General features: G+C 31.3%; 3 protein-coding genes and 1 non-coding gene across 4 annotated transcripts; 2 read left to right on the top strand and 2 right to left on the bottom strand.

Moving 5' to 3' along the window:
- Positions 1-307: 307 nt before the first annotated feature.
- Positions 308-4,141, bottom strand: LOC102589394 (protein NRT1/ PTR FAMILY 5.6-like). Its single transcript, XM_006340919.2, has 4 exons — positions 3,942-4,141; positions 2,682-2,899; positions 1,514-2,055; positions 308-1,296 (listed from the first exon to the last, which is right to left on the bottom strand). The coding sequence occupies exons 1-4, from the start codon at positions 4,087-4,089 to the stop codon at positions 432-434; spliced, it is 1,773 nt and encodes a 590-aa protein (XP_006340981.1). The 5' UTR covers positions 4,090-4,141; the 3' UTR covers positions 308-431.
- An 8,837-nt stretch (positions 4,142-12,978) lies between these two features.
- Positions 12,979-14,979, bottom strand: LOC102589076 (putative DEAD-box ATP-dependent RNA helicase 33). Its single transcript, XM_006340918.2, has 2 exons — positions 14,888-14,979; positions 12,979-14,230 (listed from the first exon to the last, which is right to left on the bottom strand). The coding sequence occupies exon 2, from the start codon at positions 14,221-14,223 to the stop codon at positions 13,177-13,179; it is 1,047 nt and encodes a 348-aa protein (XP_006340980.1). The 5' UTR covers positions 14,224-14,230; positions 14,888-14,979; the 3' UTR covers positions 12,979-13,176.
- An 88-nt stretch (positions 14,980-15,067) lies between these two features.
- On the top strand, positions 15,068-15,138 carry TRNAG-GCC (transfer RNA glycine (anticodon GCC)). The gene has a single exon. It is a non-coding gene; the product is annotated as a tRNA-Gly (tRNA).
- A 948-nt stretch (positions 15,139-16,086) lies between these two features.
- LOC102588744 (NHP2-like protein 1) lies at positions 16,087-18,548 on the top strand. Its single transcript, XM_006340917.2, has 5 exons — positions 16,087-16,189; positions 16,329-16,449; positions 17,023-17,126; positions 18,012-18,143; positions 18,233-18,548. The coding sequence occupies exons 1-5, from the start codon at positions 16,187-16,189 to the stop codon at positions 18,257-18,259; spliced, it is 387 nt and encodes a 128-aa protein (XP_006340979.1). The 5' UTR covers positions 16,087-16,186; the 3' UTR covers positions 18,260-18,548.
- The last annotated feature ends 3,460 nt before the right edge of the window (positions 18,549-22,008 follow it).

Genomic DNA, 22,008 nt, shown 5'->3' with positions numbered 1-22,008 from the left:
AAAATACCTTACCATTTTAAAAAATTACAAAAATTCCCTCTTGAATACATCCCTTCTTAGATATATCCATATCTCCTCTCAGATACATCCCTCCCATTACTTAATGTATCATTTCCAATGTATCGGACAATCAAGGAATGTATCCGAGATTTTTGTAATTGGAGTAACTTCCGGAATAGGATGAAATTGGCCCCAGATGTATGGGATTTCTGTGAGTTATAAAGAATAATTCAGCCCATATTGTCTGGGCCTTAGCCAGAGTGAGTGAGTGGCAAATCTCAGCCTACCAAAGAGACATAACAAAATATGAGTAGAAATACTATATTTATTAGGAACAAAACTATATCAAATATGATTACAAGTAAATTTGCTTTTCTTAGCTTGATGACTATACTAATTCAATAATTTACTAGAGATCATTGATCAATCTTCTAAGCCATCGCTTCGCGATCATCGCCATCGTAGCAGTTAGCCACATCTGCTGTTCTTCTACTATGCACATTCTTGTAAGAATAGCTCCTTGCAACAACAACATAGATGAACAAGTTCACTGCTGTTATTGTAGCTAACAAGTAGTAGAAATAATCCAATCTGCTGCTATTTAGATCCTTTCCGAACCAACTCTTACCGCCTTTTTCTGTTACATGATCCACAATTGTGATCAATAAACTGCTTAAGAAATTTGCAGCACCGAGGACGCTTAGGTAAAATGCAATGCCTAAACTTCTTATTGTATCAGGTACTTGATCATAGAAGTACTCTTGTAATCCTACTAGCGCGAATCCATCTCCAATACCAACGATAAGGAATTGAGGGGCTAGCCAGAACACACTCATTGACATTGAACCCTTAGGTAGATTTTCTTGAACAATGTTTAGTCTTTTTCTTTCAACTAATGCTGCAACAATCATAGATGCAACTGAGAGTATCATTCCAATACCGATCCTTTGAAGAATGCTAATGCCTCTCTCGTTTCCTGTTGCTCGTCTTAGGAGAGGTACGAGGATTTTGTCGTAGATAATGACAGTTGCTATCATGCCTATAGCTCCAAGGGCATACATTGAAGCCGGTGGGATCTGAAAATCATGACTGATCTTCCTGTTAAGTGTCGCGCCTTGTTTGATGAAAAATGTTGAAGATTGTGCTATGCAAATGCCAAATGGTAAAGTGGTTAGCCAAATGGGGATCATGTTGATAAGTAACTTCAATTCTTCCACCTTTGTCACAGTTGCAAGTTTCCACGGATTCTGTTTCTCGTCTATTGCCTCATCAAAGATTGCAGCTTTATCAAGAAACCTACAAGTAGAGTTGCAAAAAATGTTTTCATTACAACAACAACAACAAATCTAGTGAAATCCCACAAATGGGGGTTCGAGAGGGTAACACAGACCTTACCCCTACCTTGTAAAGGTAGAGAGACTGTATCCTAACGACCCTCAACTCAAGTGAATCAAGTAAACATAGCAACTAATAAGGAAAGCAGTGCAGGACATTCATAAAGTCGAAATCTTACTTAAGCCCTTTGGTATGACATAGCCTCCTTCGATTAGTATCTGACTTTTGAGTTTCATGTAGATCAGCAGGACTAGAAGGATATGCAAGATTTCTTTTCTTGATTGCAGCAACAAGAACTTGTATCATTGTTGTTAAAGGACTTTCAGTAACTTTTCGATAACGATAGAATCGTCTACCAGCACAAAAAATGATTAAACTAGCAGCCATAACTAGTGTAAGAATGACATCTGCCACAGCCCAACTAACATGATCTTGTACATAAACAATCAGAGTGACACCAAGTAGTACACCAGCACAAAGTCCAAAACTCCACCAATTGAAAAAAGACATTTTCTTCCTTCTTTCTTGAGGATGATCATCATCAAATTGATCAGCTCCAAAACTCTCTAAAGAAGGCTTGTGTCCACCAGTTCCAATTGAGATTAAGTAGATAGCAAAGAAAAAGACTACCACATGAACCTTTCTAGGTTCTTGACAAAGGTCATTACCACAGGGCTTCAAGCTTGGTACCACACTAGACATTGTCAAAAGAACCAACCCCTGTTTAACAAAATAACATATAAATGAGATTACTTTAGTTGTTCCATATAGGTAAATGATGATTTGGTTAACCAATTAGTATGAAGAACTTAATGTTCTTGGATCAAAATTTGTGTCTATAGTAAAGTGATAACTTAAAAAGTGTTCCTTTCTTTCATTTTATATGTTAGTATTTGACTGAACACGAAATTTTAGAAAGAAAGACCGACATATATAGATATCAAAAGCACCCTTAGAGCTTGTTGTCTTAAACATGTCATGACATTTTTACGGTTATAAGAGTATACTAAAAAGGGAAGAGTATCATATAAAATGGAATATAGGAAGTAACAATCAAGTTTTTTCAGTGGACTTTTGCTGATGAAGTAATAAAAGACCTCAAAGAGGAAAGTACAAGTAAGGAGGACCAGACTTTATGTAAGTAATTCAAATAACACTTATTGTCTATTTGGTGTGAACTAAGTTGCACAAACTCTTCACTTTCGATGCTGCACCAATGTTGGATTCACTAAAACTACACTACTTTTTTAGAATCCGATACGCACCGATTGACTTTTTTGAAGAGTCAGAGTAACATAGTCTATGAATAGCTCAAAATATGATTACTATAAAACAGTGATAATTACCAGAAGGTAGACAACAGTTGAAGCAAGAACTGTGTAAAATCTGCCTAAATATGCATCAGCAACAAACCCTCCTAGCAGTGGCATCAAAGTAGTAACTCCTGTCCAATAATTAACACTTTTTGCTGCAGTTTTAAGGTCTTGATGAATGACCTTTGTTAGGTATATGATCAAACTTGTGGCGATTCCAAAGTAACTCAACCTCTCACTGAATTCAATTGCTGTTACATTCAAAATTAACACAACTCATAAGTTTCTCCAATTACATAAAATAATGCAACTCGTTTACACATGCCCATTTTACCAGATTTATAGTCACATAAATATCTATAACTTAATTATTTTTTAGATCATAAGTTTCAAAAGTCTTTATTTCTTTCTCAAATTTCGAGTCAAGTCAAACTACATCACATAAATTAAAACAGAAAAAGTTATATTTAATCAAATCAAATCATATGTAATTGTGGTGGTAAGCTTTGCATAAAGCTATACTTAGTGGCAATTAGTTTTGCTTTTTCATTTATAAGATGTATAAGAACAAAATAGTTGCTTCTTATTTATTCCTCACTTAGGTTTTAGTCCAGTTGGGGATGGAATCTAGGACAATTACAGTGCCCAAAAAGTGATCATACAACTTTTTAGTGGTTCTCATTAATTAGTGACTTTTCTTAAAAGGCTATTATTCTTTTTATGGACAGAGGAACCACTGACTAATCAAGTCTTGGGGTGGGGGCATATTTTTTGTTCCGGTGTATCCACATTGAAGTCCGACTAGATTCGAATTCGCATCAGGAAGTCTCACATTAGGGGTAAAACACTTCCTAACAAAGATGACTTTGTACCCATGGAGACTCCAACCGAAGATCTTTGGTTAAAGATGAAGATGTACTTACCGCTCCTTTTTATGCTAATCTTAGTATGATTTAACTTAGTAGAAGTGTCAAATCAGATAAAAGGTAACTATCATAATAAGAGAAATAGTAACCTCACAAATAAGACAAATAATGTCAAATTCCACCGTTTATGTAAAAATAATCATTTATACTGTCGGTGAATATAAGATAAATCTATATATAATAACTTGATAACTTCAACTAGTATTTTCAATTCTCACCAACATCAGAAAAATCATTTAGGACTTAAAAACTTTGTACAATAATAAAACAGAATTTGTATACATTTTGTTCATGATCATTGAGATTTAAAGCCAAAAAATGAAACTTTTTTGTTCTAATGACATTTAATAGATGATTTTTTTCTTACCAATAATCAAGAAAGAGGCCTTCCAGCCACCAGTTGAAGCTCTAAGAGGAACTCTGCCTTTGTAATCAACAGAAGAATCATACACCCATTTTTGCTCATCAATTTCTGTTGTTTTTTTCATCTTTATATCATCTATCTCAACATTCATCTTTTCAATTTCTCTTAAGATAATATAAAAGAAGATATATTGTTGTTTGTTAAGTTGGCAGCTTTTATTCTCCTTATATAGAGAGGAGAAATCCCCTGTAGACTTTTTGACATTAGAAGAGCCAAAAAGAATATAACAAAAAGTACAGTTAGGTGCACAAAACATTTCGTGTTAGTAGGGTTCGAGAAAATCCGCCCTCTAATGATGTGAGATAGTCAAACTATCATATAATAGCAGTTGATTTTACTACTCAAACTTGTGATGTATAAGTTATTAAGAGATAACTTTATTGTTGCTTCCAGACCGCGAAAAGAATATAATGTTGAAGTAAAAAAATAAAATTTCTTGTCAATAATTGAGATTAAGCAAATTAAAAATTTTAAGAAAAGGAAACAGTTCATTTCCACTAAATTAAAGTAGTATCATTAGCCTTTAATATAGTAGGAATAGCATCCATATTGTTGTCAATCAATTAGATTCTCCTTTTAGGAATTCATTTCACAAAAAAATTGTCATGATAGACATTGTTCAAGCTTACTTGTTTTTTATCTGTATTGGAGTCTGATTAATTCAAATTCATGCTATGTAGAGTCTTATTCGGAGGAAAATGCTTTCTATCAAGGATTTTTTCATATTCAAGACTCGAAATTAAACTCTTTGATTAAGGAAGGAGCAGTCGATCCACTGCACCACATCCTTTGATGATGACATTGTTGAAACTTGATGTATCCTATAACTATTATGACCAAATTACTAGAGATAAGTTATCAGTGTACATGTATTTTTACATATTTAATCCCCAAATTCAGAGGAACTAAAAAATCAATATTAGTTGAGTTGTAGCAATCCATCTTTCATTTGGTTGACGTAATTAATTAAGTAATAATGGGAATTAAATGCTTTACTTTGACAAACAAGCTTCAAGATCATTTTCCACATGTTTAATTAGGTGTAGAAATTGTTTATATATAGTGATCGTACAAGGTGAAGAACACGTTGTGAAGATAGTATTTTTAGTAATATATGTTGTGTATTTGAACAAAATTTCGTATTGATAATTGAAAAAATAATGAAATTACATATAAATTATAGGTATAGACTATAGTACTCTTAATCATGTGAGGGTTTTGGGGAAAATCGTCTGAACTGGTCCAAGATGAAGTGTATCACACTATATTAAAGATATTTTTAGGCGAAGCTAGTCCAACAACATGTATCAATATTAATGATTCAGAGACGAGATGAGTATGGAAATGACATAATAATGACAGGAGACTCAATTTTATTTTTACTATATCAAAAGTAGATTGAAGATGCGCACACCCAATAAGAAGTTAACTTGAGCTTCAAAAATCATAAATAATCGATTATATGACTGACACATTACACATAGGCAATACTCAATTCCAAAAATTAGCCTGTGAATCTTAGTAACGGATATGTAAAACTTAGTTCAGATTGTTAGAATTCGAGTGTTTTTAACAAAATTTCACATTGATTGATTTCATAAAAATAAAATAAAAAAATAATAATATATATATGTTTTTATTTTTTTTATTTTTTTATAGAGTTGTATAAAGTGGACCTGCCATGGATATGCTTGACTTATCATTTTTAATAAAGTGAAAGCATGCCTCTATATGGACAGTATTCATGTGCAAGTAGATTTACATATATTGACAAAGAGTACAATTATGGGTTGGCAACTTGAGAATTCAGATATATTGTCAAAGATTTTCATATAATAATTGATATATATAAATATATATATAATTGCATTGAATCATATTTCTTCTTTGTCGTCTAAATGTACATAATTAATGTGTGTTTAATAATCGCATCAAGTTTATGTCTCTCTTTTTAATTTCCCGTAATGGTAGAGGATGAAGAAGATGATGGATAGTGGCATCAGAATTCTTATTTTGGATTTATGATTTCATAAGAACTTAATAGGATTTGTTTAAATCATGTATTCTCTCCGTTTTAGTTTATGTGGATTAACACAAAAAATGAGAAATAAGGAAAAAAATTGTGATGTTTATTAAATTGCTTTTATTAAAGTCATCTTGATGCTTATTTGTAGTTGCTATTAGACCCAGCAAATGTGACATTCCTTTTTGAGTGAACTAAAAAGAAAAAGATGTCATATAAATTAGAACAAATAAAAAAATTAACTAAATATTTGATTATAAACTCAGTTATTATTACATATTAATTAATTTTAAATTATTAGAAGATCATAAATTTTAAATTCTGACTCCATCGAGATAATAATGAAGGCCACTAATCAAGAAAAATTAGCCACTTCTTGAATTTGTCTACTTATTACTGGTCGTGGCACCTACATACAATAATAGTGTAGTAGTTCAAATCCACAGCTTAGATTTGCTTTTAAAAAGACACCACACCACTAGCTAATTAATTACTTGTTACCAACAAAAAAAAAAGAGAAGCTAATTAATTGTACTTAACATTTAAATAAGGTGAACTAAATATCTATTTTGTGGAGAAAAAAAAAGAACGGTAGTTTGTTATTGCTCAAATTCATAGCTTAAGATTTGCTTAAAAGATCAGAATCTTGGTTAATTATTATTTTATATGGTGCTAGTATATATTAAAATAAAGATAGTTGAAGTCAATGCTGAGTGAAGAAATAATTAATTAATTAATTTAGTAGTTTAGCTTGCATAAGACAAGAACTCGTGTGGTCATAATGGAGTAGATTACTTTTGAAGGATTGAGGTTTTATAAAAATACTTTACTAATATTATGTGTAAGATTAAAAGTTTCAGGTTCGAAACCTAAAAATAAAATCTTTCTTAATAAGAATATAAATCCTTCATTAGTGAGTTTTTTCTTCGTAATATCCCCAATTAATTGCCTAAGATCCCTCATAATTGTCTTCAAATAAGTATTTATAATAGTAAAAAAATATCTTAAAATTTCAAATAGTTAAATTGAAGAATAAAGGTGATGAATTGGAATCCTTTAAGACGAAAACTCATGTACTCACAAGTACTATAAATTTATATGCTCCATTACGTTGTTACTAGTAAATATAAAAAAAAAAAAGAAATTATCAAAAGTATAATTAAAAAAACAAATGCCATGTATGCATTATTTTTATTCCATATTTAGTACTCTCACAAATGACCAAATTGTGCTCTCAACGGATCAAATAACAACCTTACAAATTATGTCGGTAGGTAGGGACGATGGACAATTTTTTAAAATTGACTAGCAACTTTTATTTATAAATTCAATTTATCTTTTATTCTAAATTGAGTGTCTGAACATAAGATAAAGTATTCATATTAGATAATTTATGTTCAAATCTTGTAAAAACTTTTGTGTGTAATCTCAAATGTTTATTACTTAGATAACTTAATCACTTAAAAGATATCATCTCCTTTAATTATATCCATCATCCTTAATTGAGACATGCTTAGGGTTTTGCGACTTATTTAAGTTAATTCATATAATTTAAAAAGGTGACATATTTTAAATTAATTTATAAGTTCAGTGATCATTATTTGAGAACACGTGCAAAAAAATAAACTCAAATTTGAATTGAAAATATCTAATAGGATGATCTGATCATTTTATAATGTGTTCAAATGTTTAATTAGAACTCGTAGTTCGAATGTCTAATTCCCCCATCCCACAAGTATCCATCCTTTCTTTTGCTCTTCTTTGGTTTACCTTCATGAATGCGTCAAAGTCCTATTTTAATGAGTTCATTATTCAAAAGATCACCCCGTCCTCCCTGACAAGTGTTTTTATTCTCCGATTAAGAGAAATTATACCCTCCCCCTTCCTCTTTGTTTCAACTTATTTAATTTGATTCAAAATATAACGATTAAATTAACTAATATTTGGTGTAAATTCAAATATAAAATTAAGAGTGAATAAGGTTAATTAAGAGTCAAAGTTGAGGAGTGTGAATTCCCCCACAAAGGTGGCTAATACAATCTTCATCCATTGTACAAAAATCGATAGAATGTGATTCATGAGTGCAAGAATTTGATTCCCTCTTAACAAGTGATATATCCCTAAATAGTTTACTTATATTATATCGATTTCACATCCAAATATGATATGTTTTTATTATATTCCATCCATGTATCTAGCCAATAACGAATTTAAAGTATAATTAACGAATTTTTGTGAATTTATAAATTAAATTCACTAATTATTTTTAAATATTGATTGTGAAGATTAATTAGCTATATAAATTTCAAACTTTAAATCTTGAATGTTTTCACATCTGGTTATCGTCCAAAGAAGACCTTACTAGCTAGCTACAAAATCAATAATTTCTAGTTGTGAACGCATATTCATGATACTTGATGTCAATTAATAATTCTCCTACATCTCCTTACTGAGCCAACAAACAATTATTTATATTCGATATTTATAAAATTAAATTAAAAAAATTCCTTTAACAATTGTAAATTTAAATATAAAATTCATCACTTAAATATAGTAGTTAATAATAATTAAATGGGCATAATAAAAAAATTTGTATTTATTAACTAATTTAATATAAATATTGATTCACGCAAATAAATATTATTTGTCATATAAGTACATTCACATCTAGTGGACGGTGAGATTGACAAAGTTTAAGAATTTCACGAAGGATATCCAAAAAATAGGAGGAAAAAATTGTTGCTAGTGAGATTCAAACACATGAGCACTTAGGGTACTTTCAGAGCATTTAAAATCATTGAGCTACAACACTTTATTTTATGTTATTTAATCACTTCGTATTTATTTGATTTATATATACAATATTATTTTCCGATAAAATGCTTCCCTATTTAGCTTTATACCCTATCTAAAGTGATGATATGCTTCAGCCAACTAACATTTTTGTTAGTTCAAATCCAGCGTCATTCTCATTGTCATTCAATGGAATCTTATCTCATAAACTTGTTGGAACAAATCCTAGGAAAAAAATAAAATTAATAACTAAACAATCAAAATAGTTTTGAAAATCCAAGGATTGAAACTCGTTGAAGTGTGTAACCATCTCATCTAAAAAATTAACACATTGCAATATAATTTCAGAGTAGACAGAGATTTAGGGATGAAATCTCACTGTCACTCATATAAATTTTTTTTCACATGTTTGATCCATGAAAAAACACGTAAGGAGGCGTGTTGAGAGGATTATTTAAGATTCTTTCCCTTAAGGCTTAAACTACCGACGTGAGACTCTTTCGCGCTTTAAAACACCATAGCATTCTATGACTACTTAATTCAGAAAGTGATTAAGGTGTGTGGTATCTAAATCATACTATTTTCATCGATTTTTAATTGTCATAGTTTTCCTTTTTAGAGTCAAACTATAAAAATTTTGACTAATATTTTATGATGTATTTTTTCATCATATTGATATGCAAAAAAATTACAATTTATAGTACATTTCGTATAGAATTTGAATATCTAAATTTTTTGTTTAAAATATCGAATCACTGTAATCTAATTTAACTTTGAAAATTAGTCAAATTGACTTTTAAAAAGCGTAACATGACAAATAAAAGCGGACAAAAGAAGTATGTTCGAAAAATCGTATGGTATTTTACTAAAAGTAGGCTGACAAGTGGATTTGACTAATGGTTATAGTGGTTGAATGCCATTAATTATTTTATTTTAATAATTGAAAAAAATTCGAGTGCGAATGATATACAAGTTCAAAATTAAGTAGATAATGATTTTTTCTTACCTTTCTTTACTTAAATATTGTATCTTAGAATTCAAATTCATGACGTGGGCTTAATTTCAACTCAAAACTTGACCGTATTAAATATATATATAATTATAAGCAAAGTTCACTTTGTTTAGAAGCCATAAGAACATTGTTGTAATTTGTGGTAAGGGCTTTGAAGAACATTGATGTTGTAAAAAATATTGGCAAAGTTTGATTAATTGATTTAATCAGAGTTTATCAAACTGACTGCTGATTTTTAATATAAAAAAAAATTCGAAAAGATTTTTCAGCCAGAAAACTAAATTGAACATGATTGTAAGATTTCTCATCATAAAAATTAGATGTCAGGACCTATTGTTGGTGGAAGGTGGCAGATATTTCCTGGAAATAGTAGAGGTGCGCGAAAGCTGGTCCAAACACCATGATCATAAAAATAAATAAATTAGATGTCAATATAACTCTATAACTAATCATAGTGGATAGGAATAATTTTGTAATGTTAAATAAAAATTAAGAAGATACTAAATGCAAGTACTATACTTATAGTTTTTTGTGCCTTTAAACTAGATTTTTATGTATCATTATCACCAGCGTTTTAAAAATTAATGGAATCATGACTAACTTTAATTTACTAAAATTAGAAAATGTCTTAAGTTGCTTATCACCTTATAGTGGGAATATATTAGGTTCCCCTTAATATCTTACTTTAATGAAATCCACTGCTATCACTAGATAAGATACCCAATCTCTAATTTTTTGGAAAATTTACGAATATTATAGTTCGATCAACTAGTTTGTTAATATGATCGAAATATATATAACATCTAACAATTAGTTGAAAACTTTATACTTCTAAAGTATACATCTTTATAACTTTGTTTTAAATAATCACAATTTACAAGGTTAGTGCGGTTGATTTGGTCGATTAACTGTTTGCTTTTTAGGTGCAAATGTTAATGATTAGTGAGACAAAAGGATATAAATTAGATTAATTGTTGAGTGGAAATCTTCAAGATCTTATTGTAAAGATGAAGCTTTCGAAAAATAAGATAATATTTTCTCATTTATCTCATGTGATAATTCAATTTCCTTGATACACTGAAAACACTCTTCCACTTGACTAACTCAACTTAAATACACCATATACTTCTATATGTGTGTCACTTTATTTTTGATTCATCATTGGTGATAGATGAATCAAAAAAGATCATTCAACTTATTCTTTAGATTGAAATTTGTCTTTTAAAGTAACTAAATTAAAATACTTTTAAAACATAGGTATAAAAAGAACATATTTCATTTAATTTAGTCATGACATGCTTGCATAACTAGCTATTTCAATTTTCTTTGCTTTTTTATTGTTCTAAGCAAGATTCAACTTCTAGTAATCTTTATTTGTCATATCAAGAATCAAATCGCAGCCAATCCATATTCATGTCTAGTACATGACTTGTTTGGTAATTGATTAGAAGCTAAATTATTAGTAATATATTACATTTTGGATATGTAATATCATATTTGATAGCATTCTTTTGTTATATATATATATATATATATATATATATATGAGGTGGAGGGTGCTTACCACTTGAGCAGATATAACCTTCTAGCATAGGATAGGTGCTTTGCAGTCCAGGAGTTGATTCTTCCAACCATTTTCTCAAGTATAAGTTGACACTGAACAATGAATATTCTTTTACTACTCAAAAGGTACTCCCAGGATATTCATTGTCTAGTGTCAACCTATACTTGTCCAGGATAACTTGTTCCCAACCAAACTCGTTCCATCTTCTATCATGTATAAGAACAATATACATTTCCTCATAACTTATACAAACTAATTACATAAGTTTCTAAATTGCAAATCAGACAACGTATTACGTATGTTGAATTTCACACACACACACACACACATATATATATATATATATATATATGTGTGTGTGTGTGTGTGTGAAATTCAACATACGTAATACGTTGTCTGATTTGCAATTTAGAAACTTATGTAATTAGTTTGTATAAGTTATGAGGAAATGTATATTGTTCTTATACATGATAGAAGATGGAACGAGTTTGGTTGGGAACAAGTTATCCTGGACAAGTATAGGTTGACACTAGACAATGAATATCCTGGGAGTACCTTTTGAGTAGTAAAAGAATATTCATTGTTCAGTGTCAACTTATACTTGAGAAAATGGTTGGAAGAATCAACTCCTGGACTGCAAAGCACCTATCCTATGCTAGAAGGTTATATCTGCTCAAGTGGTAAGCACCCTCCACCTCAAACCGAATCACCAACGGAGGAAAAAGGTGGAAGCTTATAGGGAGGGGTTAAAGAAAAAAACAAAGTGTGATGAACTATCAATAAGGTGATACTGAAATAGATAGAAACAACATACCTGTAGAAAATTTCTATGGTCAAGAGAGGTGTTGAGATATCAAGAAAGGCTTTGTTAGCATGGGGCAACATTTGGTTGTCCCAGGATTACAGGAGGGTTCAATGTGTTGGAGCCATAGGCAAGCTGTTATGGAACCTACGCAAGGAGGAGAATAAACACGAGTATAGTGGGTAAATGAGTGCTATGGGAAGAGGGGCCTAAAACCGAAGCTAAAGCAATGCAAGCATCTTGGATGGTTCAGAAGATCATCAAAACAAAGATTATACATTGAAGATTATAATCTTTGTTTTGATGATCTTTGTTCACAGTATGTGGACGCGGAAGAAGTATGCTAAATGCAGTGCTATATTACCAGTCAACAAATCACCAATGAGTTATGCAACTCAGTATTCAGTTGGTTTTGAACTAAACAACCTCAGCATTAGACAATAAAAATTGAAATAATCATTTCAGTACTCAAACAATCAAATTGAAGAACTTCCTAGTCAACAAACAACATATAAACTTCAAGCAGAGAATAACATGAAGTCATCTGGAAGCAAACTGTTATATATTGCTACTGACTTAGGTCCCAAATCTCAAATCTTCATCTCTATTCCACACAGGAAAGCCTGAATGTGGGATACCATTCACTGAATGGAAGGTGCACAACAAGCTAAAATTACTGGAAATAATAGTAGAAGATACGAAAGTAGCAAATTATTATCGCCCCTCCTCACACCCTTGAGGGAGAGGCGAGGATAGTAATATTCTGCGGGCAATCATAAGCAATTGTAAGATCAAACTCATAATAAGTTGTATATCATTTTGAATCCTAAAAAAGCTTCACATCTTCAGACTTCACGTATAGTTCTTAATAGTTTCCGATGTTGATTTAATCAGTAAATAGTTAAAGATGCAAAAATATACACCTATGAACAAGGATGATTTATATATTCTCAACCAAACCTGAGCTTGTCTACATCAGAACTCTTAATTGTCTGGTTGAAGCTCATAACTCCCATCGTTTTGCAAACTCAATTCAAACACTGGAGAATCTGAATCATCAAACATGTCTACCAGATTAAACCTTCCATGCTCTCCATCACTATCAACTGGGATATGACCCTTATTCTTTACTCTAGACATCCCAGCTTCCGCTGAATTAAATTTTTCAGCATGGACAGACAACTTCCTTTGATTTGTGCTCTTCCTGAACTTATTCTGCATGCCCGTGCGATTGTTGCCATCTCTTGACACTTTATTAGAAACTAAACCCTCATTTCCTTCTCTATTGGATCCACTTCTTAGTTTTGTTGAATTTTTCTGCTCATTTCTATAGCTCTTCATTCTCACCTTCTTATCACTTTGTACCTCTTTCTTTGCTAACTCCGCCTGTATTTGAGCATGAACTAATCTATCACTTCCACTTTCAGGATCTGAACCCAAATTTGAGGACCCATCAGAACCACGATCAGCATTCTCAACGTTTCCATAGGGTTTAATGCTATGAACAACCCCCTTAGGGAAAAATCTTGCTGAGGGTAATCCATCTTCAGGCTTGAACAATTCTGGCCCATCTTTGTCAGACCACATATCAAACCCTCCAGGCTTTTGAAAACGATCTGCCAAGACTCTCAAATGCTCATCAGCACTCACAGAGAATAAAGTAGGTGCCTTTTCAACCACTTCCCAAGGCCTCTCAAGTTCAGAGACAGCAGCTTTCAGCTCAGCCCGCTTCCTCATCTCATAAATTTGGCGTTCCCGAGCCAATCGGGCCTTAAGGAGCTGCTTAGACTTCTTAGCTTGCATACGCTTCCACTGCCACTTTGAGACACCTCCGGGATATGTTCTTGGACCACCACCCATCCTAATTATTAACTTTCTGTAAGGAACATTGGTTATTGTGGTGGTGGTGGTTACATTAAGGGAAGAGAACTTGGTGGAGAGGAAGAGTAGGGATTCCCCTGAAATTGTCTTGGACGAAGATACACTCTTATGAGGTGCTGAAACTAAGAATGATGAGCTGAGGAGAGACATTTTCTTCCTGTAAACACAAGATCCAAAACTTCATAACGGAACAAAATTTAGAATGTCGAAAATGATACACATTGTATCATTTGTTTAGGAATCTAAACTAATTTCTCCACCTTGACTTGGCCTTGTAAAGATTTACTTTGGCTCAAATGAACTGGAATTCATAGTAAACAACATTTATTTCTTTATCATTAACTTCTTCTCCCAGTAATTACATAAGTAAGATGTTTTTCCATCGCCAAGATCAGTTCACCCCACTTAGAACTACCCTAAGTTGAGTAACTATCTGAGATATTATTGTAACCGGATAAACTACCTAAGTTGAGTAATCATCTGAGATATTATCTTCATCTATGTATTAACATCCAACAAACAACTATAAGTTTCAATCTCAGATTATTTGCATCAGTTATATAAATTGTACCAATTAACACAAAGCAAAAGGGCTTTTTTTTTTAATCTTAATTTTGTTTTTTTTCTCATATCTTCATTGTTTTTTTTAAACTAGGACATTAATTAAACAGGAAAAAATCAGAGAAACATTCCAGATATAAAAAAGTAAACAGATTATGAGAGAAAAATTTGGGAAATTCACAAATTAGCTGTCAAAGGCGCAGAGACAAAAGGGAGGACAAAGCGAATTAAGAAAGAGTGAAATTAATCTCACCTGAACTTATGTGAATCGAATAGAGCTTCAAAGCAGTCGATTCGCCGTTCAACTGAAATTATTCCGGCGTCTTCTGTACACACTCATCTATCTCTTTTCATATGGCAATATGTGCATTTTGCGAATATGCAGATTTATATTGATTGATAAACTCAATCAATAGCATCACATCAACAAGGTGCACCAGTGGTCTAGTGGTAGAATAGTACCCTGCCACGGTACAGACCCGGGTTCGATTCCCGGCTGGTGCAATACCATAATTTTTAGTATTTGTGTCAAGTTACCTATGGACCGCGGGCAATTTTTTAGTATTTGGGCCAAGTTTCACACGCTACTCGAGCACTTTAGTATTTGGGTCAAGTTACCTAAGTTTTCTCTTCCCTACGGCCTACGCAGCGCGATATTTTAGTATTTGTGTCAAGTTACCTATGGGACCTTACGTGGGCAATATTTTTAGTATTTGGGTCAAATTTCACACGCTACTCGAGCACTTTAGTATTTGGGTCAAGTTTCACACGCTACTCGAGCGCTTTCAAAAGTGTCTTTTTGAGCACTAATTAGAGTGTCTTTTTTGTTGTTGCTAAACTAGTATACTTTAGATCATGATCTTTAAGTTTTAACAATGTCAAATCTTAATGAAAATCACATGCATTTTTTTCAAGATATTTTTTCCCAATCAATAAAGTTTTTCTTTTTCGTTTGACACTTGGTCATCAATAATTTTAATCGTAACTTTTGTCAGTAAAAAATAATTTTTATTAACGATTACTCATTATTTATCCATTAATGTCAAAGACAGCAAAAAGTAATACAAATGCTAAACCAATGGTAAATAAAAAAGACAACTTTTCTGATACTATAAAAAAGAAAAAACATAAAAGCTTTGATACTTTTCTCAAAAAGTTTCATGAGTAATTTGAGGATAAACATTATCAGTTATTAACTTATAGTTAAAAATATTGTAAATTTTATTTTAGTTAAAATTGACGATTTCTTATAAAAAGTCAATACTGATAAGATCAAAACTAAAAACACATACATTAGTTGAGATGACCACAATTGACATAGTACACGAAGAAATATCTCTAAAACTAAATAAGTTTTTTTTTTTAAAAAACATTTGGAAAAAAAAAAAGACAAAAAAAGAAATGAAAAAAATAAATAAAAAATATTGGGATATTTTTGTATTTGTGCAAAATATTCCTATTTATAGTCAAATATTTTCCTTTAAACCCTAGCATCTTCTTCTCCTAAACCCTAAACTTCTTCTTCTCACAGTTCTCTCAAATCGCGGCTGCCATGGTACTTTCTCTCTCTCTTATAATTTTGCTTTCGAAGTTCATACTTTTGCTTAGTTTTATTGAAATTTGTCATCTTTTTGCTTGATTTTTCTGTTCTAATATACAATTAATTTTGATTTTTTTTCTTTATGTAATTGTAGGCAACAGAAACTGTGAACCCAAAAGCATACCCACTTGCTGATTCACAGCTTACAACGACTATAATGGATTTGGTTCAACAAGCTGCTAATTATAAGCAGCTTAAAAAGGGTGCTAATGAAGGTTATTGACTTTTTTACACTTCTTATTATTATGCTGCCAATCATTTTTGTATCTACCGCTTAATTGAGATTTAGAAAACTGAGTTAGTTTCGTTTCACCTCAAAGAAAACTTTTTTTTCTTTTTGGTGGTGGTGGTGGGGAATAAGAGCTAGAAAGATTGTTACTTGTATTATATGGTCTTTTGGTGAATAAGTTACTCATGTGTAATGCTTAACTAAAGATAGAGAGAACTGGGTTTGTTTTGTTTAAACCCCAAAAGAAGCTTTTTTTCATTTTTCTTGGGGATAAGAGCCAGAAAGATTGTTACAGTAGTATTTTGAAGGGTTATTATATGGTCTTTTGGTTAATACTAAGTTACTTTTATGTGTAGTGCTTAACTAAAGATACAGAAAACTGGGTTAGTTTTGTTTCACCCCAAAAGGAACTTTTTTTTTTTTTTTTCATTTTTCATGGAGATAAGAGTCATAAAGATTGTTACAGTAGTATTTTGAACTGGGTTTGGTTTCATTTCTCCCATGGAAAAAGAATTAGGCATTAACTGAAAGAGAACACTGTATCTTTGTTCTGTTTCAGCTACGAAGACACTTAACAGAGGAATTTCAGAATTTGTTGTCATGGCCGCAGATACTGAGCCCCTTGAAATCCTTCTTCACCTTCCACTCCTTGCCGAAGATAAGGTGATTTATTTTTCCTTTTTCCAGTGTAGTTATTGGCATTTTCAAGAGTTGTGTTTGTTACTCTTTTGTGCTATATTGTGTGAGGTTATATTGTTCTGATTTCGGACTATGGAAATTGGAAACCATGTGTATATTATATGCACTTTCCCCTTTATAAACTCATCATTTTGAAGAGCTGTACTAAACAAGAGTCTTGTCGCTATTTCCTGTTTCATTCTATGATTTGGCATGTAATATTTCTGTTCCTCTTGAAAACACATCTAAAGCAGCAAGACCAAGCCTGATTTGAGCATATTCTTCCAATGTCTTGGCATTTTCTATCAATTTTATTACATGGTGTCAAATGTTGCGAGTTTCCAATAGTGTCAAATCCCGATTAAAGGGGAAAGTTCTACCTACTAGGATTTTTTCCCTACCTAGGGCTTGGAAGCGAGATCTCTAGTTAAGAGTGGAGCATCGTATAACATTCTACCACAACCCTGGGTGGTAAACAAAGGAGAAATATTGTTAGAACTATATAGTTGCAAGGATGCCATTATCAGTATAAGGGCTATACAGACCTCTTTTACTCAAAAGTTGTTTATTTGTTGCTTTATTCAGTCTTATTATTTCCAATTGTTTCCTAGTTGCATATGCATGGTCTTAGTTATAGTTATTATAGAATTTTGTGGTCCTTGAACAACAATGTGAGAATTCATTCATGTCTTCCAACTTTCGGTACACTTTTCCTACACCAACCTTGCTCTGTTCTGGAACTGTATCATCCTTTGTTTGGTGCTCAATTAGCGTCTACAGCCTACCGTGTTCAAATAATCTTTGAATATAACAAGGGATTTTGGTTTCAAGTAATGAGTTCTAACTTTTTCCTTTCATCAATTCTTTCAGAATGTGCCCTATGTCTTTGTCCCTTCAAAGCAAGCTCTTGGCCGAGCATGTGGTGTTACCCGCCCCGTCATTGCTTGTTCAGTGACGAGCAATGAGGGAAGCCAGTTGAAATCTCAAATACAGCAACTAAAGGTAACATTCCAAATCTTTTATTCTTCGTCATATCAACAACCGTTTTCCCTCGTGTAAATACTCAAATCGTTGTTTCTCTTCTTATGCAGGATGCCATTGAGAAGCTCCTCATCTAAATGTTGAGCCTTTTGCAGCATGATGGGTCTCAACTTCACTTTTGAGGCTTGGACTGAAGTAGTTGCCGTCTTGTTGGCACTTTTTTTTTAATCCTTGTTTCCTTTTTGTTCTTGGATTTTACGATTAATGTTCTAAGAGTACCGATAGAAGCATGAAAATTTAATATCAGGTTTACGTTATAGTTAATCCTGAGTTTTATTATATCGTGTATCTATGTTTAATGTAATTCTAGTTTTGCTCTTATCATTTGGTTGGTGCAATGAAGGATCCTCTTTGCTTCCTCTTCTATATAATTTGTCAGCTGGTAGCTTTTAACTTTTTAGTTCAACCTATTAATCATGAATTAATCATCTAATTCTAATTTTAGGCTCAGTTCATTTCACCAAATTTTGGTATACTTGGTCTTGGTCCCAATGATTTTCTATTCAAAAGGTGAATTATAAGATGCATTATATATGTTTCTTTTGCTCCACATTTCTAGGATCATGTGGTCTTTTGTCTCATTGCTACTTAATTTACAATATCATCCTGCACTGAATAGGATTTGAAGTTTACGGATTTTGAATTTTGGACCAAAAGCTATTGAATTTTGTCGAATGTGTCGATAGGTGTGCGTGCACGTGCAACTAACAAACGCATCGTGCTGGTTTTAAAAATTGCAGGATCTTCAGCTGTTCATCACTTTGCCAGCAAATATCTCTGCTTAAAAATATATGCAATAAGTTTTATATGAAATAATGATGGTATCTTCAGTCTATTCTTTTTAATATACATAAAATGTTTCCCATTTAATGGACATCTTAGTTAGTCAAATCCATAAACAAAGGGTTTATTTCCTTGACTACAAATGTTGTAAATTGTTTGTTATTATCACACCATAGATTTCTTTGATACACTGTTTCAACACTAACAAAACAACAATCAAATTTGTGAAATGTTTTGACAAGGAATGAATCTACTGTTTGGAGTATATGTTCGACAAAATTTAATAATTTATGTCTAAATTATATATTAATCTTGATAAACTACATTCAATTAATATGTCTTGATTTTGGTTATAAAAAAAAATAATATGTCTTGATTCAGAACTCAGTAACTTAAAAGCGTTAAAATTCTGAATGCATAAATTACCCATCATATGGGATAGTAGTACATTGATAATGAGACATGAGAAATCAATTAGATTAGATTGTCATTTGGTCCATGTTTGGATATTCGTTTAGTGTTTGCAATGTTTTTCACTAACATGATGTCTATCAATTTATGTTTTTGGTCGAGGAAATGAACAATTTGCAAATATTCTTAGATTCTTGGTTCAATTATTATTGCTACTAATGTTGGATGTTTCCATTCTTAGATTATAAGTAACTCAACTTTTGTAATTTCATATTGGAAATTTGTTGAGAAAAAAAGTTTTAAAACCTCTAAAAATTTATCCGTATTCAAATGTTTACACTAAATTAATAGATACTCCCTGTGGGCAAATCTTACTGCATTTTGCTAGATTTCAACTGTCAAAATTATTAATTTTAACTATTAAACACAGCTGTTTGGACATCAATTGAAAAAAACCAACTAGGGAAGGCCACATCTCCCAACAAAAGATTCAAACTTTACTTTTATTGAGGTTTGTACCTTAGCTTCCATTAAACTAATCATACCTTTGAGTAATATTTCAAAGTAAAAACACTTAGGAGTATGGCCTAATAGTCAACTAAGCAGATGAAATTTAAAATCATGATTTAAATTTCTAACAGACAAAAAAAAAGGTGAAATGATTTTTCTAATTTATTTAAGTTTTAGCAAACAAAGTTACTCAACATCTATTTTAATAGACCATAATAAATATCAATCAAATAATTGAGATATTATCGATAGTTATGCTCTTATATTTCTTTACTGCTTCATACTAAGGTTTTTTTGTTCACGCATCGAAGAACCAATTAATTATAATAACACCTACAAAACAACCAAGCATCATATTGTAAAAATTGAATAGATTCGATCTACCGTAATTAATCATCATAACATAAAAAATATTTCAAAATAAATACATTACAAAGAAACATCATGTTCCCTTTATTAATTAAATCCAGTTGGTATTCCAAATATTCTATAGGTTCCACGTGCATCTTCTTTGATTTCCCCTACTTTGCAGACAATTTCATAACAACAATTAAATTGTACTTTAAAAAACATATAATCAAAGACAAATGGAACTTTCCATCCAACCACATGCTAATTATGAGATCTCTATATATAACTCATTAACACATTAAGTCCTAATCAACATTACCTCAAAGATCAACAAGCAAAAAAATCATCAAGATTTCAAGAATATATATACACAAACATGACTAAGTTTATTGTTATTTTCTTGATCTTAACACAATCAATTGTGTCATTAGTCATGGCTAATGAAAATGCAATAAATTTTACAAATTCCCCTTCTTCTAGTCCATCACCTTCAATTAGAAAAATTGGAAAACACAATCAAGAAGAAGAGAAGGGTATTAATAATAATAATATTATTATTCCCAAAGAAGTGTTAATTGGTTCTCCACATCAACAAGAGAGTATTAATGAAGTTGATCAAGGTGATCATGATGATGAAATCATGATTAATAAACATCATCATGATTCAATTGATAAGTCAATTTATGGAGGTGGAGTTATTCTTGGAGGATTAGCAACAACTTTCTTTGTGGCAATATTTTGTTACATAAGAGTAACTAGAAGGAAGAATAATGTGGAGCCTAGTTCCCCTAGTACCACATCATCAGAAGTATGATGGTTCAAATTTTCGGTATGAAAAAAATCTTGATAGGTAGTGTGTCCTTCTGAATGGAGCCTTACGCGGCATGAATTTGAAATTGTTGAACTTCAATGCAGATATCAAACACCGGGTGGAAACTAGAAAATTATTTCAACCCCATTTTGGTAGAAAATTGTAAAGATACCATTAGTCAAATCTGATTTTTGGAATTTTTGTTGTATAGAAATTAAATAAAAATACATATGTTTTACATATAGACTATTTACTTGATGATATCAATTAGTTGAAATTTTTTAGTCATGTTAGTGTGCTATTTTGCGTCCCATAGTTTCTTATATATAATCTTATGATTTTGTCATAGATTTATGTGTTTTTTGGTATTTTTATTTGTATAGTGTTAGGTTGATGAGATGTACTTAAATAAAATGATCAACAATAAAAATTTATATAATTAATTATGATTCAATCAATTGGAATAAAGAATTAGTAATTCTTATTGTCGTACATCTCATATTTGTTTAAAGCCACCAAAAAGAAATAAAAATAGATTTTTAAAAAATTAGAAACAAACTTAAGACCATCAGCCTTCAACTCCTATAACTTCACTCAGACAATCACAATATTACTACTATAACTTCATCTTGACAATCACAATATTATTGTAAATGATTTAGAGTTTAAGTAACATAATGTGCAATTATTCATTGTCGAGTTTTATTTGGGATAATTTAAAACTTGAAAGTGGTGGATTTGGGCTTGGCTGTTGGAGGCACTATCATTGGAGGTTTTGAGTATTGAAGAAGATGATATTAACACTATTGAAATATTAACCTATCTTTAAAATTTAGAAACAAATCTAACCATTTCACATCATTCAAGAATAAATTTGATCGTTTTTCCTTAAAAGAATAATTCATATATTGAAAAGTTTGCACTATTAGCAAATAAGAGAAATTTGAACTATTTCACAAA

Source organism: Solanum tuberosum, unplaced genomic scaffold, assembly GCF_000226075.1.
Source record: "Solanum tuberosum cultivar DM 1-3 516 R44 unplaced genomic scaffold, SolTub_3.0 scf00021, whole genome shotgun sequence".
Classification (NCBI taxonomy): domain Eukaryota; kingdom Viridiplantae; phylum Streptophyta; class Magnoliopsida; order Solanales; family Solanaceae; genus Solanum; species Solanum tuberosum.
The sequence above is the reverse complement of the archived record's forward strand: the minus strand, read 5'-3'. Positions and strand labels throughout refer to the sequence as shown.

What these genes read in the sequence shown, in the direction of transcription:
- LOC102589394 (XM_006340919.2), bottom strand. Translation starts at nt 4,089, where the DNA reads ATGAATGTTGAGATAGATGATATAAAGATGAAAAAAACAACAGAAATT. An exon ending in GGCCTCTTTCTTGATTATTG is followed by an intron (nt 2,900 to 3,941) that starts GTAAGAAAAAAA and finishes TGAATGTAACAG; the next exon opens with CAATTGAATTCAGTGAGAGG. An exon ending in CAACTGTTGTCTACCTTCTG is followed by an intron (nt 2,056 to 2,681) that starts GTAATTATCACT and finishes TTTGTTAAACAG; the next exon opens with GGGTTGGTTCTTTTGACAAT.
- LOC102589076 (XM_006340918.2), bottom strand. Translation starts at nt 14,223, where the DNA reads ATGTCTCTCCTCAGCTCATCATTCTTAGTTTCAGCACCTCATAAGAGT.
- LOC102588744 (XM_006340917.2), top strand. An exon ending in TAAAAAGGGTGCTAATGAAG is followed by an intron (nt 16,450 to 17,022) that starts GTTATTGACTTT and finishes GTTCTGTTTCAG; the next exon opens with CTACGAAGACACTTAACAGA. An exon ending in CTCAAATACAGCAACTAAAG is followed by an intron (nt 18,144 to 18,232) that starts GTAACATTCCAA and finishes CTTCTTATGCAG; the next exon opens with GATGCCATTGAGAAGCTCCT.